At 43.9% G+C, this 15,708-nt stretch overlaps 1 protein-coding gene across 19 annotated transcripts in view; it reads right to left on the bottom strand.

Moving 5' to 3' along the window:
* The window catches only part of LOC129631710 (zinc finger protein 160-like), a 466,782-nt gene that overhangs the window by 5,965 nt on the left and 445,109 nt on the right, over nucleotides 1–15,708 (bottom strand). For 9 of the 19 annotated variants that reach the window (XM_055552893.1, XM_055552894.1, XM_055552901.1 and 6 more), the window contains 3 exons: nucleotides 8,081–8,169; nucleotides 4,185–4,311; nucleotides 27–95 (listed from right to left, as the gene is read on the bottom strand). In XM_055552893.1, the coding sequence (XP_055408868.1) occupies nucleotides 27–95; nucleotides 4,185–4,311; nucleotides 8,081–8,095 (211 nt within the window). In that variant the 5' untranslated portion in view covers nucleotides 8,096–8,169. Of the gene's footprint in view, nucleotides 1–26; nucleotides 96–4,184; nucleotides 4,312–8,080; nucleotides 8,170–14,441; nucleotides 14,543–15,708 lie in introns of those variants that run through there. The other 10 variants (XM_055552904.1, XM_055552905.1, XM_055552910.1 and 7 more) reach the window with 6 other exon arrangements.

The raw sequence follows: 15,708 nt of genomic DNA, 5'->3' as shown, positions 1-15,708 counted from the left end.
CATATTATACCAAAAATAACACTTACACTGAATGTAGTTATGAAACTTCCCAACCACGATCTTCAAATTTTGAGAAACGGTAAAGAAATAGGATTCTTTAATAAAGAAAGTATGTTCACATGAAATTCAAACTGATTTTAGCATAGCCTCATTTCAAACACTGTATGACAAAAACACTCAGGTTGTGTAAACTTATGTTAGCTCTTAAAAAGTGGCTAATCTCATGACCATGAACCCAAAGCATATACATACTGACTGTAACTGAAGAGAAACAGACATATTTTCCACATACTTATTATACATAATCTACATACAGTATCTACATCCTTACAGTATATAAATTAATACTTAAAATAAGTAATATAATGGTAAATAATCCAAAACAAGCTTATCTAACAAGTAACCTAAATAAACGGCAGTTTAGAATTGCAAAACAAATACAGCACTGAGAAAATAAAGAATTTACTAGGGATATTTAAAAAATGAAGTATTTTCCTGAATTACCTGTTATAAAAGCATCAATATCCATGAAAAACAGGCATTTTATAACATTAACAAGTAAATGTCAGTTATATTGCATAATATGTTCTGAAAGACCACCAACTGTAAATCACAATAAAAATTAATAAACACACTATTCTAGTAACCCTTTCTATTCTAGTAAAGCAACCCTTTACTATTGTAGTAAAACAACCAGTAATAAGTAACCATGTTGTACAACATTATATTCTATGGAATTCTAAACACTCTTCCTTAAGAATAAAGAAGAGAATTTCACCCTGGAAAGGGCACACAATATGAAAACTGTAAAAGGTATTGACATAACTGACTTCTAAAATATTAGGTCAGGAAAATATATAACATTATGGGAAAGATGGAAGGCAAAAGGAGAAGGTGGTGGCAGAGGATGAGATGGTTAGATAGCATCACTGACTCAGTGGACATGAATTTGAGCAAACTCCGGAAGATATGAAAGACAGAGGAAGCTGGCATGCTACAGTTCATGGGGTCGCAAAGAATTGGACACGACTTTGTGAATGAACAACAAAAGAACAGAAACTGAAGAAAGAAGACAAAAGTCACATGATTTCATGATTGCCATTATATAATAACAAAGCAGAGCAATTTCTTATCTATGCAGTGCCCTTTAATTCTCCAGCTTATTGTCCCCAGATATGTAGTATGAAGTGTGTGCCTAAAATATACATTAACTAAGGTCACAGACTGCATTGTTGAGGACAAACTGCAAAAAAAAAGCATATAAACTATAATGCACACAAAGGGATATGGCATAACAAAACATGACAAAGTAGATATATATCATTAAATAACAGTAACTTAGAGTTTTTCTATAAAATACGCAATATTATTATATATAAGCTATCTAACAGTACGTATTTGTTTTAAAAGCCTGAGGTAAACTACCATTATTTTTCAAATGAGGGCACAAGACTTAGAAGGCTATGTACATAACCCCGAATTACAAAGAAAGTGAAAGAAGCAAGAGCTTGATGCTGGGAGTCCCTGGTGGTCTAGTGTTTAGGATTTGGCACTGTCACTGCTATGGCCTGGGTTTGATCCCTGGTCAGGGAAGTGAGTTCCCATAAATTCTGAGATGTGGCAAAAATTAAAAAAATTTTTAAATGAAAAATAAGTAAAAAGACTTTTCAATATACATGTACCCCTATGTTCACAGCAGCGCTATTTATTATTATAAATAGCCAGACATACAAACAATCTAAATGACCATCAACAGATGAATGGATAAAGATGTTGTGTGTCTACACATATAAATACACACACACACACACACACACACACACACACACACACTGGAATATTACTCATCCATAAAAAAGAATGAAATAGTACCATTTGCAGCACCATGGATGGACCTAGAGATTATCATACTAAGCGAAATAAGTCAGAAGGAGAAAGACAAATATCATATGATATCACTTGTATGTCCAATCTGAAATGCAGCACAAATGAACTTATCTATGAAACAGAAACAGATTCACAGGCATACAGAAGAGACTTCTGGTGGCCAAGTGTGCATGCACAGGGACAGGTTGGGAGTTTGCAAATAGCAGATGCAAGCTATTATATATAGGACAGATAAAGAACAAGGTCCTACTGTACAGCACAGGGAACTATATTCAATATCCTGTGATAAACACAATAAAAAAAAGAATGTATACATATGTATAACTAAATTACCTTGCTTTACATCAGAAGACAATACAACACTGTATATCAATTATACTTCAATTTAAAAAAAAGTCTCAGGGTGTGTGTGTGGGGGGGGGGGGGGGCCGGAATTTTCTGTCACCAAATAACCCTACCCCATAAGGAGAGTCCCTAGAAGTTGTCTATCCCTTAAAAGTGTTATTATCACAGCAAAAAAATATAGGATAAAATCTCAGATCCTAGGAATGTGTATTTCAAAGGCAATCATCAGAGGCAACTTAAGACAATAGGCAGTCAGGAAAAGTCTACATTCCCAGACCAGGTAGAGCAGTGGAAGAGTGATGAAAATACAAGACAGGAGGGGGGGATCCTGCAGTATCTTGAGATGTGTGCTCTCCTCACAGACACTGAGTTAAGAATCTCAAAGGTCGACATATGCTCCCCATGTAGGACCTAGGATCAAAGAGAAGATCTGTCTACTGTCTTTACAGTTCTCCTACATAACAATCCCAGAAGGAAGGGCTGAGGGATCTGAACTGGCAGATGGGGCTTGAGACAGCTCCGCGCAGGTTCTAGGGTGAGAGATAGAATGAGAGAGCACCAGTGGTTTCCTACCTCCTTGACTACGTGTTCCTAGAACAGTGAGTAGGGATGGAACTAGGACAGGTGCTGAACTAGGTGCTACAGAGCAGTTCAGCTCTTACTTGCAGGGACCAAGAACTGAGCAGCCAATGAAAGCACACACAGAAGTGGAGACGCAGGGGCAAGAGACCCCTCTGAAAGAGCCCATCCCACGTTCCTCAAAGTCAAGCGATAAAGCTGACAGGAGTCAAATGACAGGCTGTCGTAGATCATATAAAGACCTTGCCTTTGTCTCTGTAGGAGCTGTGGCACCACAGGAGGACGACATACATTTTACATACTAAAGAATGGAGTGAAACAATGGCGAGAACAACAATTTCCTCTGAGAGTTTACCAAAAAATAAACTGTATTCCCACAGAACTCTTCCACTTGGGGAGAGATTCTCTAAAACTATTAATGGTGCAGTTTCTTCTCCGTCCATCTGAGATCTGACCTGTGTCTACACCTGGTACTTTCCACCCTTTTAGTGGTTTTTTCCTTTTTTCTTTTTATTTTTTGCTATTTTCACTTTCCTCTCCAGGGTCCAGTGCTCTTTTCTACTCCAAAACGGACATAAAAATATTCAGGTCAGAAAAAGAAATTATTGCTAATTGCAAGAAAGAAACATCACGTGCTATATTGTTTCCAGAACCCCAGCTCTTTGTTCAGCTGAGGAGTGAGGACAATATGGGGTGGTTATGGAAAACACTTCAATCCCCAGCTTGTCTCCTTCTGAATGCACAGGAGAATCGTTTCTTAGCCTTTTGGCTAAGATCAAGTGAATACACAGGGAAGAGTGTAATATGCAGACATCTTGCTTGTAGTAAAAAGGTAAGTGGGACTTCCCTGGCGGCTCAGTGGTTAAGAATCTGCCTGCCAGTGCAGGGGACACAGGTTCAATTCTTCGTTTGGGAAGATCCCACATGCCGCAGAGCAACTAAGCCCGTGAGCCACAACTGCGGAGCCCCTGCGCCCTAGAGCCCACCTACCGCGGCAAGAGAAGTCACCACAATGAGAAGCCCGAGCACTGCAACTGGTGAGTAGCCCCTGATCACTGCAACTAAGTCAGACCCAGCACAGCCAAAAAATAATAAAAAAAATTTTCAAAACAGGGAAGTGTAGGTTTTAAGTTTGCTACAGGCTTTATGCATTTTTAAGCTCTGGACCCACCCTCGAGGTATCATAACATGGGCAGATCAAATGAGGAAAGGGCAATTTCAAAGTCCTCATGCCACATTATGAAGCTTTTGGCCTCTGATTCAATAGAGCTTCGAGCTCAGCCAAGCAAGGTAGGGGCTCCGAAAAGGCATGTGAGGGAAAATGTAAAGATATCCAAGGACAGATCCCAACTTGAGAGGGAAGTGATCCTCACCCACAGAGAGTAGGTTCCTGTAGGTCTCCAGCATCACGTCCCAGTACAAAGTCCTCTGCGCAGGGGCCAGGCATTCCCACTCCTCAGGAGTGAATTCGATGGCCACGTCCTCGACGGTCATCTGCTGCTGAAATGAAAACACATCATCAATGGGGTCATAAGGAGAGGTCTTATCTTCATACAAAATGAGAAGAAGATTGATTCAGTTGAAGTGTGTATTCTGACAGATTCATGTAAAGGTATTTAGAGCAAAAGAAGAGATAAGAAAGCCATCTTTACCGATCAATGCAAAGAAAAAGAGGAAAACAACAGAATGGGAAAGACTAGGGATCTCTTCAAGAAAATCAGAGATACCAAAGGAACATTTCATGCAAAGATGGGCTCGATAAAGGACAGAAATGGTATGGACCTAACAGAAGCAGAAGATATTAAGAAGAGATGCCAAGAATACACAGAAGAACTGTACAAAAAAGATCTTTACAACCCAGATAATCACGATGGTGTGATCACTGACCTAGAGCCAGACATCCTGGAATGTGAAGTCAAGTGGGCCTTAGAAAGCATCACTACGATGAACATTGGGGTACACGTGTCTCTTTCCCTTCTGGTTTCCTCAGTGTGTATGCCCAGCAGTGGGATTGCTGCATCATAAGGCAGTTCTATTTTCAGTTTTTTAAGGAATCTCCACACTGTTCTCCATAGTGGCTGTACTAGTTTGCATTCCCACCAACAGTGTAAGAGGGTTCCTTTTTCTCCACACCCTCTCCAGCATTTATTGCTTGTAGACTTTTGGATCGCAGCCATTCTGACTGGTGTGAAATGGTATCTCCTAGTGGTTTTGATTTGCATTTCTCTGATAATGAGTGATGTTGAGCACCTTTTCATGTGTTTGTTAGCCATCTGTATGTCTTCTTTGGAGAAATGTCTATTTAGTTCTTTGGCCCATTTTTTTGATTGGGTCATTTATTTTTCTGGAGTTGAGCTGTAGGAGTTGCTTGTATATTTTTGAGATTAGTTGTTTGTCAGTTGCTTCATTTGCTATTATTTTCTCCCATTCTGAAGGCTGCCTTTTCACCTTGCTAATAGTTTCCTTTGATGTGCAGAAGCTTTTAAGTTTTAACTAGGTCCCATTTGTTTATTTTTGCTTTTATTTCCAATATTCTGGGAGGTGGGTCATAGAGGATCCTGCTGTGATGTATGTTGGAGAGTGTTTTGCCTATGTTCTCCTCTAGGAGTTTTATAGTTTCTGGTCTTATGTTTAGATCTTTAATCCATTTTGAGTTTATTTTTGTGTATGGTGTTAGAAAGTGTTCTAGTTTCATTCTTTTACAAGTGGTTGACCAGATTTCCCAGCACCACTTGTTAAAGAGATTGTCTTTAATCCATTGTATATTCTTGCCTCCTTTGTCAAAGATAAGGTGTCCATATGTGCAGGGATTTATCTCTGGGCTTTCTATTTTGTTCCATTGATCTATATTTCTGGTGCACTGGGACGACCCAGAGGGATGGTGTGGGGAGGGAGGAGGGAGGAGGGTTCAGGATGGGGACCACATGTATACCTGTGGCGGATTCGTTTTGATGTTTGGCAAAACTAATACAGTGTTTCAGGTTTAAAAATAAAATAAAATTGAAAAAAAAAAAAAAAAAAGAAAGCATCACTACGAACAAAGCTAGTGGAGGTGATGGAATTCCAGTTGAGCTATTCCAAATCCTGAAAGATGATGCTGTGAAAGTGCTGCACTCAATATGCCAGCAAATTTGGAAAACTCAGCAGTGGCCACAGGACTGGAAAAGGTCAGTTTTCATTCCGATCCCAAAGAAAGGCAATGCCAAAGAATGCTCAAACTACCACACAATTGTACTCATCTCACACGATAGTAAAGTAATGCTCAAAATTCTCCAGCCAGGCTTCAGCAATACGTGAACCGTGAATTTCCTGATGTTCAAGGTGGTTTTAGAAAAGGCAGAGGAACCAGAGATCAAATTGCCAACATCCGCTGGATCATAGAAAAAGTGAGAGAGTTCCAGAAAAGCATCTATTTCTGCTTTATTGACTATGCCAAAGCCTTTGACTGTGTGGATCACAATTAACTGTGGAAAATTCTGAAAGAGATGGGAACACCAGACCACCTGATCTGCCTCCTGAGAAATTTGTATGCAGGTTAGGAAGCAACAGTTAGAACTGGACATGGAACAACAGACTGGTTCCAAATAGGAAAAGGAGTACGTCAAGGCTGTATACTGTCACCCTGTTTATTTAACTTACATGCAGAATACATCATGAGAAATGCTGGACTGAAAGAAACACAAGCTGGAATCAAGATTTCCAGGAGAAATATCAATAACCTCAGATATGCAGATGACACCACCCTTATGGCAGAAAGTGAAGAGGAACTAAAAAGCCTCTTGATGAAAGTGAAAGTGGAGAGTGAAAAAGTTGGCTTAAAGTTCAACATTCAGAAAACGAAGATCATGGCATCTGGTCCCATCACTTCATGGGAAATAGATGGGGAAACAGTGGAAACAGTGTCAGACTTTATTTTTCTGGGCTCCAAAATCACTACAGATGGTGACTGCAGCCATGAAATTAAAAGACACTCCTTGGAAGGAAAGTTATGACCAACCTAGATAGCATATTCAAAAGCAGAGATATTACTTTGCCAACAAAGGTCCGTCTAGTCAAGGCTATGGTTTTTCCTGTGGTCATGTATGGATGTGAGAGTTGGGCTGTGAAGAAGGCTGAGCGCCGAAGAATTGATGCTTTTGAACTGTGGTGTTGGAGAAGACTCTTGAGAGTCCCTTGGACTGCAAGGAGATCCAACCAGTCCATTCTGAAGGAGATCAGCCCTGGGATTTCTTTGGAAGGAATGATGCTGAAGCTGAAACTCCAGTACTTTGGCCACCTCATGCGAAGGGTTGACTCATTGGAAAAGACTCTGATGCTGGGAGGGATTGGGGGCAGGAGGAGAAGGGGACAACAGAGGATGAGATGGCTGGATGGCATCACTGACTCGATGGACGTGAGTCTGAGTGAACTCCGGGAGTTGGTGAGGGACAGGGAGGCCTGGCATGCTGCGATTCATGGGGTCGCAAAGAGTCGGACACGACTGAGCAACTGATCTGATCTGATGCCTCTCTAATTGCTTTCCCATAGGAGATTACAATGGCCTCCAAATCAATGTGGATTTCTCATTTTTCTGTATGACACGTGAAATACACAAACAGAAATTCAACACTGGGTCATCTATACAAAGGTGTTAAGGAAAGCTCAGAATCTAAAAACTGTGACCATGATTAACAGCAATGACTACAAGTTTTTGAACACTTCCTGTATGTTATGAATTACTCTAGTAATAGTAGTGGGAGTAGTAGAAGTCGTTTCTGACTCTTTTGTGATCCCTTGGACTGTAGCCCGCCAGGCTCCTCTGTCCATGGGATTCTCCAGGCAAGAATACTGGAGTGGGTTGCCATTTCCTTCTCCAGGGGATCTTCCCAACCCAAGGATCAAACACGGGTCTGCAGTATTACAGGCAGATTCTTTACCATCTGAGCTACCACAGAAGCATTACTCTAGATGCTTTTCATGAATTAACTTGTTGTCAATGTAGTAACTCATCAGAGAAAGATCCGTTTCCATTTTACAGAGTAGAAAACTGAGTCACAGATGGAATCTAAGGGTACGTGTCAGTGACTAAGAGAAGGCCCTGGGTGAGTGTGAATGAACAGGAATCAAGCAGGCTACTTCTTGAGTCAGAGATTAGCAAGTGCAAAGAAGGAAGGAGAATAGCAGAGACTAACACAACATTGCAAAGTAGCTGTATTCAAAAAAAAAAAAAAATTAATTAAAAAAGAAAAGAAAGGAGAAACAGAATAATCAACCAAGAATATGAATTCACCTGAGAAAGAGCCATTCTGGACTCTTCCTCCTTTCACCTTCCTCCTCTTCTGGGCTTCCTCAGGCAACATGAGTCTTCAGAGGTCTATCCTGAAAATTGAAAACATTCTGTTTAATGTTTAGAGTCAACAGACCCCCTTCCTGATCCCCAACCCCACACACAGGGAAGCCCTCACCATGAGGAACAGACAGTTCTCTGTGGCCACTGTCTCAGGAGGGACGCAGAACAGTCAACTCCTGCACAGAGTCCAACACGGGACTTTCCCAAACTTTTCCTCGGATCACACTCCCCTCCTGGTGAGGCCTCATGCACACAGCAGCAGGAGGCACCTCCGCTCACCCCATGATCCCCTTCAGGTCACACAGCAGGCCCTGGTCCAGACCCACTCAGAGCAAAGCAGCCTTACCCTCAGCCCAGATCTCATCCCTCAGGATGGAAGGACTTAAGAGTCCTGATGCTCAATGCTAGATGCACCAAGGCCCCTTAAATACCATTGAGGCTGAGCCCCACATGGACTTTTCAAAGGGGAATCTCTGGTCAGGGCACAAATGTATTTGCAAAATGCCTCATGGATGCAATGTGTAGCCTGGATGAGCACCACTCAGTGGAGGCAAGCACAGCATACCTTGCACCTTTTTCTTTTAAAGTTTTACTGAGGTATAATTGACAAATAAATATCATGCATATTTAAGACACACAATGTGACATTTGACATATGTATATACGCATATATTGTGAAATAACTACCACAATCAACTTCTGCATTTTCCTCCAAATAGCTGGAAAAATCCTCCCACACGTTAGTGCATGAATTACCCAGCTCATAAAAACTAAGTATGCCCACAGCCCAGGGTCACTCTCCCCTTCAGAGACAACCATATTCTGCCTATGCAAAGTGTATTTCTCTCAATAAACCTGCTTTATCATTCTTGGGGTTCTTGAGGCGTAAATACTTAAGGAGTCTGCCATTCCCTTTTGCAGTGGACCACGTTTCATGAGCACTTTCCACCATGACCCAGGCATCTTGGGCGGCCCGGCACGGCACGGCATGGCTCACTCTACTATGTCTCCCTCTTGAATTCTTTCCTGCAGGAAACCAGGGACCCTTACTTGGAGACCTATCCCAAGATTTCCCCTGGGACATGATCATTCTCTCTGCACCCCCATTCTTCTGCAACAGTACAACGGGGCATTTAATAGGAGAGGAAAATGTAGTTAATTGAGAACACTGTATTTTAAAGAGGAAAGAACTGAGCATATAAAAAGGTGTGGGGTGTATGTGAGTGCCCATCTTTGTGCTTCAGAGAAACAATGCCACCATGTTTGAATGCTGATCAAAGTAACTTCCAAGAAGTAAAAATACATGATGCCACATGGCCCTGACCTAGACAGTGGAGCTGGCAACCAGGGCACAATTTCAGGGCCAGCAACAGCCAGAAGCAGTTTCAGACTATTAGAAGTCAATTATTAAGGACAGAGCACAGGCCCTAAGGCCAACAGTTGAGGCAGTTAGAGGAGATCTCTTCCCTTTGCTCCAGGAGCTCAATGGAGAAGAAACAGGGTCTTTGAGAAAAAAAGATGGGAGAGGCGGAGGTGGACTTTTGAGGCGCTCCATAGGAAAGGTATGGAGCAGACACACAGGGAATGTGAGGGAACAGAGGAATCTGAAGCAAGACCAGTCAGTTCGGGGGTGTGTTTTTCTCCAGCTGTGATGAGCCACACGGGGACAAGGTAAAGCTGGTGTGATGGGGGCGTCGGGAGAGCAATGGGTGTGGGGGAGAATCCACATCCACACACCAGGCCTTCACTTTGGGGCATTTGACTTGCATGACTGTAAGTGACAAGGTGAGTTTGTCTCCATTTTGGGGGGGTGGGGGTGAGGCGTTGCACCAGGCAGCATGCAGGATGTTAGTTCCCTGACCAGGGATAACCTGTGCCCCTGAAGTGGAAGCACTGAGTCCTAACCACAGGGAAATGCCAGGAAGTACAAAGTCTTAAACACTCCTAAACACTTAAACACTCTGCAGAGCCAGGGAAGTCCCTGTTTCCATCATTTACGGAAAATTACTCAGTCACTAAAAAAAAAAAAAATGCTATTTGCAGCAGCACAGATGGACCTAGAGATTCTCACACTGAGTGAAGTAAGTCAGACAGAAAAAGACAAATATTGTATGATATCAATCATATGTGGAATCTAAAAAAAAAAGGCTACAAATAAACTTATCTACACAACTGAAATAGTTACAGATGTAGAAAATAAGCTTATAATTATCAAAGGGTAAGAGGGGGAGGGATAAACTAGGAGATTGGGACTGACACATACACACAACTATATATAAAATAGATAACTAATTAAACCTTAACTGTGTAGCACAGGGAATTAAATTCAGTCTTCTGTGATGACTGAAACATGGGAAAAGAATCTAAAAGAGTGGATGTATGTGTTTGACAATTTACTTTGCTAAACACCTGAAACTAACGCAACACTGAAAATCAATCATACCCCAATAAATATTAAAAAACCAGCCTCTGTTGTGGCTCAGATGATAAAGAAAACATATGCAATGCAGGAGACCAGGTTTGATCCCTGGGTTGGGAAGATCCCCTGGAGGAGAGCATGGCAACCCACTCCAGTATTCTTGCCTGAAGAATCCCACAGACAGAGGAGCCTGGTGGGCTACCGTCCACAGGGTCGCAAAGAGTTGAACACGACCGAGCAACTAAGCACACACACACAGAAATTAAAAATATGGTATACACTCTTTATGTAGTGAATAAGTAAATGAGATGGACACAAAGTTACACTAGTTTCCACTCTGCCATCGTCTTCACGTTGGGGGACTGATGTGGGCAGGGGACCTTTGCCCTGGAGGAGTGAGGACAAGCCGAACAGGAACAGCAGAGGATGGTGGAGCCAAGAGACCTCCATTTAGACAATGTTCCCTGCCCTCCAAAAGTGCAAAGATCATGTGTAAGTCCAACTAGGATGGCAATGAGCTCATCCCAGTGGCAGCTGCTTGAGGCTGAGCCGACCCATTCTGGCAATAGAGAGCCAAAAACTGGGACTTCCCTGGCAGTCCAGTGGTTAGGACTCACCAGCTTTCATTGCTGTGGGCCTGGGTTCAATCCCTGGGGGGGAACTAAGGAGCCCACAAGCTGTGCAGTCAAACATAATATAAAACAATCCACAGAAAAAGGAGGAGGCTCTTGGCTGCCTTGACACTTAGTCGGGAAAAAGGTTCCTGGAATCTAAGGCTTCTCACTCTGCATTGATATTGTCTGTGTGCTTAGTCGTGTCCAACTCTTACGACCCCATAGACTGTAGCCTACCAGGTTCCTCTGTCCATGGGATTCTCCAGGCTAGAATACCGGAGTGGGTTGCCATTTCCTTCTCCAGGGGATCTTCTCGACCCAGGAATTGAACCCAGGTCTCCTGTACTGCAGGCAGACTCTTTTACCAACTGAGCTACATTGATAGTAGCTGAAGAAAAATCACAGCCTGAAATGCTGACTTGACTGGCTTCATTGGGATTGTGCAAACCAACAGTGAGAAGAACAGCAGGGAAGTGGGTGTCTGACAGACGGTGGAGGAGAAGCTGAGGCCGCCGGGGCACAAAGACAGAAAACACTTTACTTCCTCAGGTCATCTACTGGGGACACCACCATGAGTACCATTCTAGAGAAGACAATGAAGACATGTGCACAGAGGGTGAGTGGGTGCTGAGTAGAAAGATAAGATCCTTTCTCTAAATGGGGCCCTGATACCTCACCCCCTTCTTTTGGGCTAGCTGCTGAGCACTGGTGAGTAGGAACAGAGCTTTTCCTTCACCTCTTTCCTGAGCTTTCCTGCTATCGCCAGGGCTCTGAGTTCCCAAACACTGTCCCGCTTCCTGTTTCCTCCCCAGAACACAGCAGCCCTCCTTCTCAAAGAAATACGCATGTTCCACATTTAGTTTAAAACAGCTTGCCCCTCCGCACCACAGCTTCCTTATGACTGTACTGCATGTGTGTGAGTTCCGGGACGGGCAGGCAGAGGCAGCAGAGTGACCACCACTGGTCTGGTAGTAAGACAACGGTAGCTGGGTCTTCCCGAGGCTGATGTCTCTCTGCTGTGACTGCCCCTGATCAGCTGAACAATCTTTCCCCTAGTCATGTGTCCTCATAGCCCTTCTCCAGTTGGTCCCATCCCCAGCAGGCCCTCGCTGATAACTGTCTGCCATGTGAGTCTTAACACCTATCATTTCCCTTCTGGACTCAAACAAACCTACAGTCTTCCCTGGGGTCTGACACACTCCCCAGAAACAGCAGAGCCATCCCCTTACCTGCTACACAACCCCATCAAACACTCCAAGCCCCCATGACTCATGCATTCATGATGGAATGATACTCATGAAGACCACTAGGCGTGATACCACTTTTTCATTCATCGTGACCCCAGTCTGAGCACTGTCCCCTCCAAAATCTACTAACAAAACAGAGCTTTGGCCTGTGATACCAAGGAGACCCCAACGGCTTCCCAGGAAACATTCCAAATTCTCCTTTGTGTCTTCCAAAATGCACCTGAAACTTTGCTGCAACTTTGCCCAAATATCCCAAAATACCAAAGATAACCCACAAAATGACCTCTGAGATGTTCTCTGTAACTACACTATGGGTTGCACAATGATTCCACACCGCCCCCCCCCACCCCCACCCCTGCCAAAGACCCCACACTTCGCTGGTGGCTCAGTGGTAAAGAAGTCACCTGCCAATGCAAGAGATGTGGGTTCGATCCCTGGGTTGGGAAGATCCCCTGAAGAAGGATATAGCAACCCACACCAGTATTTTTGTCTGGGAAATCCCATGGACAGAGGAGCCTGGTGGGTTACAATCTATGGGGTCACAAGAGTCAGATATGAGTTAGGGGCTAAACCAGCACCAAAAGACCTCACAAAATCTACGGTGTGGAGTGAGTGCTGTGGGGCACCTGTTGAATTCAGCCCCTGTGCCCCCAGGGCCAAGGCAGCCATCCTCCTGCTCCCAGAGCTTCCTGTGGGCTCCTCTCAGGCTTTGGTTAACAATACAGGATAACATTCCTTTTCCTAATTCTACTTCCTCATTCCTCTTCAGGTGTTATCATGGCTTTCCCTAAGAAACCCATGTCTGAAAATCTCAACCTCAAAAAACAAAACCAAAAAAAAAAAAAAAAAAACCAACAACTCAGTCTCAGCCTCTGCGTCCCAGGAAACCTGAGAAAAGACACTATGGCACCAAGCCCGATCCACAAGCCCCACAGCTCCCCGTGAATCCATGTCTAGATGCTCCAGCCAGAACTGAGATGCCCCTTTCCAAAAGTTCCATACACCCCTTGAACCCCAAGCCATGCATGGGATGGGCACTCATACAGCTCACTGGGCTCCTCTGGAGGCCCACACTTGGCTGCCATATCCCTCCTGCAGACCCCTAAAGTCTTTCCTCCACTTTTCCGCAGGTCTTGACATTTCCTCCAGGCTTCCCAGGTGGCACTAGTGGTAACAAATCTGCCTGCCAATGCCAGAGATGCAAGAGATGCGGGTTTGATCCCTGGGTGGGGAAGATCCCTTGGAGAACAAAAAGGCAACCCACTCCAGTATTCTTGCCTGGAAAATTCCATGGACAGAGGAGCCTGGTGGGCTACAGTCCGTGGGGCTGCAAAAGAGTCGGACACGACTAAGTGACAGTACACTCACATCTCAGGCATGTATGAACAAATGAGGCTAAAACGAACCCATATGCAGAGGCATTGCAACAGGCGTGGACAGTGCTGCAAACAGCAGGACACTAAGCATTCAGTATGGAGATCAAGAAGCCGGCCCTCCCTGGAAACCTCACCAGCAACTGGGGACATGATGGAGTCTAGTTTTAAAGGTGCTTGAGGATTGGCTGGATTGTGTTTGGTGAGGAAGTCACCGAGAGAGAGAGAGAGAGAGACAGCCCCGCTCTCACTGTCTCCTGTCCTCCCCACTCAGAGAAAATTGCAAGGTACCCCAGCTCCAAGGCAGGGCCCTCCTTCATGCCCATCCCCACACTCCTAAGCTTCTCTGCATCCTTAGTAAAGTGTAGTCAGTATCCCTGACTCTGAGCAGATGAATTGCTGTAAGGCAAGGATCCCGTTCAAGATGGCAGCTCACCCCAGAAGCACACAATTTGGAAGACCTGGGGGCTATAGTGGAGCAGAGACACAGAGGAATGAACATGGGACCCCTCAGGACACTGCATGGGGGACACTGGTTCTGTAGGGCTAAACCTCAGTGCATATAATTTTGCTCTTATTTTGAGTAAATAAGTAGTCATAGCAGGTTTAGTTCAAGTTGAAATTTCCAGAACAAATATGGGAACTAACCTCATCACCTGCCCAAGCTCCTCTTTTTTCCCTGAAGAGTATTCCATCCAATTCTAGTCCCCAGCATCTAGATCTTCCCAAAGGGAAGTGTCACACGTGTCCTGGAAAGAAGACAGAGACCAGGCACCCTCCAATGGAGGGGAAACAGGAAAGACCCAAAATAATCGATGAACAGCATTTCTGATAGAGGAGACCGATGTGGGAGCAATAAAACCTGGGTCATGAGACACAGAATGGCAGGTGAAGGGAACTTCAGAAGATGAGCAGGAGAAGGTGGGGAGACAGCTCTGGCCAAGACCCAAAGGAGGAGAAAGGGCCAGAGCAGCGATGCTTTAGAGACAAAGGGTCAAGCAAGAGGTGAGATCTGAGACAGAAAAGCTGTTGATGTTTGGGAGCAGAGAAAAGGTGAATGTGACCAGGGCAGAGGGAACTGTGAGAAAACGGTCAGCTCCCAGGATGCAACTGGAGACATCTGGTTAGGAGCTTATGGCTCATGTTGTAATAGATTACATGAAACCAAAGAAAAGGGAGTATCAGACTAACTAGGTGAAATCAGCTTCCAACTCTTTGGGAGACAGTCTAAAATTCTTTACTAGTTACCAAAGAATATTTCCAATATATAAGATAAAAGAAGAAAGTCACAGGCTTTCTCTAAACCAGAAACAAATTTAAAAGGGAAACAATTTGTAATTGGGGGGAAAAACAAAAAACAAAAAACCGTACAAAGGGACGTCCATTGTGGTCCAGTGGCTAAGACTTGGAGCTCCCAGTTCAGGGAGCCTGGATTCAACCCCTGGTGGGGGAAATTAGATCTCATGTGCTAATAGTTCACAACTAAGAGTTCACATACTGCAAAGAAGACCAGGCACAACCAAATATATATATATACACACACACACACACACACATTACACTCTATTGGGTCTCTGGGTCCTAGTGTGCACAAGGTTTTGTTTGAGCCCTCCAAGCGTCTCTGGCGGGTATGGCATTTGATTCTAAATGTGATTTTGCTCCTCCTACCGTCTTGCTGGGGCTTCTCCTTTGCCCTTGGATGTGCAGTATTTCTTTTTGGTGGGATCCAACATTCTCCTGTCGATGGTTGTTCAGCAGCGAGTTATAATTTTGGAGGTCTCAAAGGAGAAGATGAGTACACATCCTTCTACTCTGCCATCTTTAAGCGGTTTTGCATAGGAACTTGGAATGTTAGGTCCATGAATCAAGGTAAATTGCAAGTGGTCAAACAGGATACGGCAAGACATTTTAGGAA

Source organism: Bubalus kerabau, chromosome 17 (genome assembly GCF_029407905.1).
Source record: "Bubalus kerabau isolate K-KA32 ecotype Philippines breed swamp buffalo chromosome 17, PCC_UOA_SB_1v2, whole genome shotgun sequence".
NCBI classification, from domain to species: Eukaryota; Metazoa; Chordata; class Mammalia; order Artiodactyla; family Bovidae; genus Bubalus; species Bubalus kerabau.
Note: the sequence above shows the minus strand (reverse complement) of the source record. Positions and strands in the feature narration are given on the sequence as shown.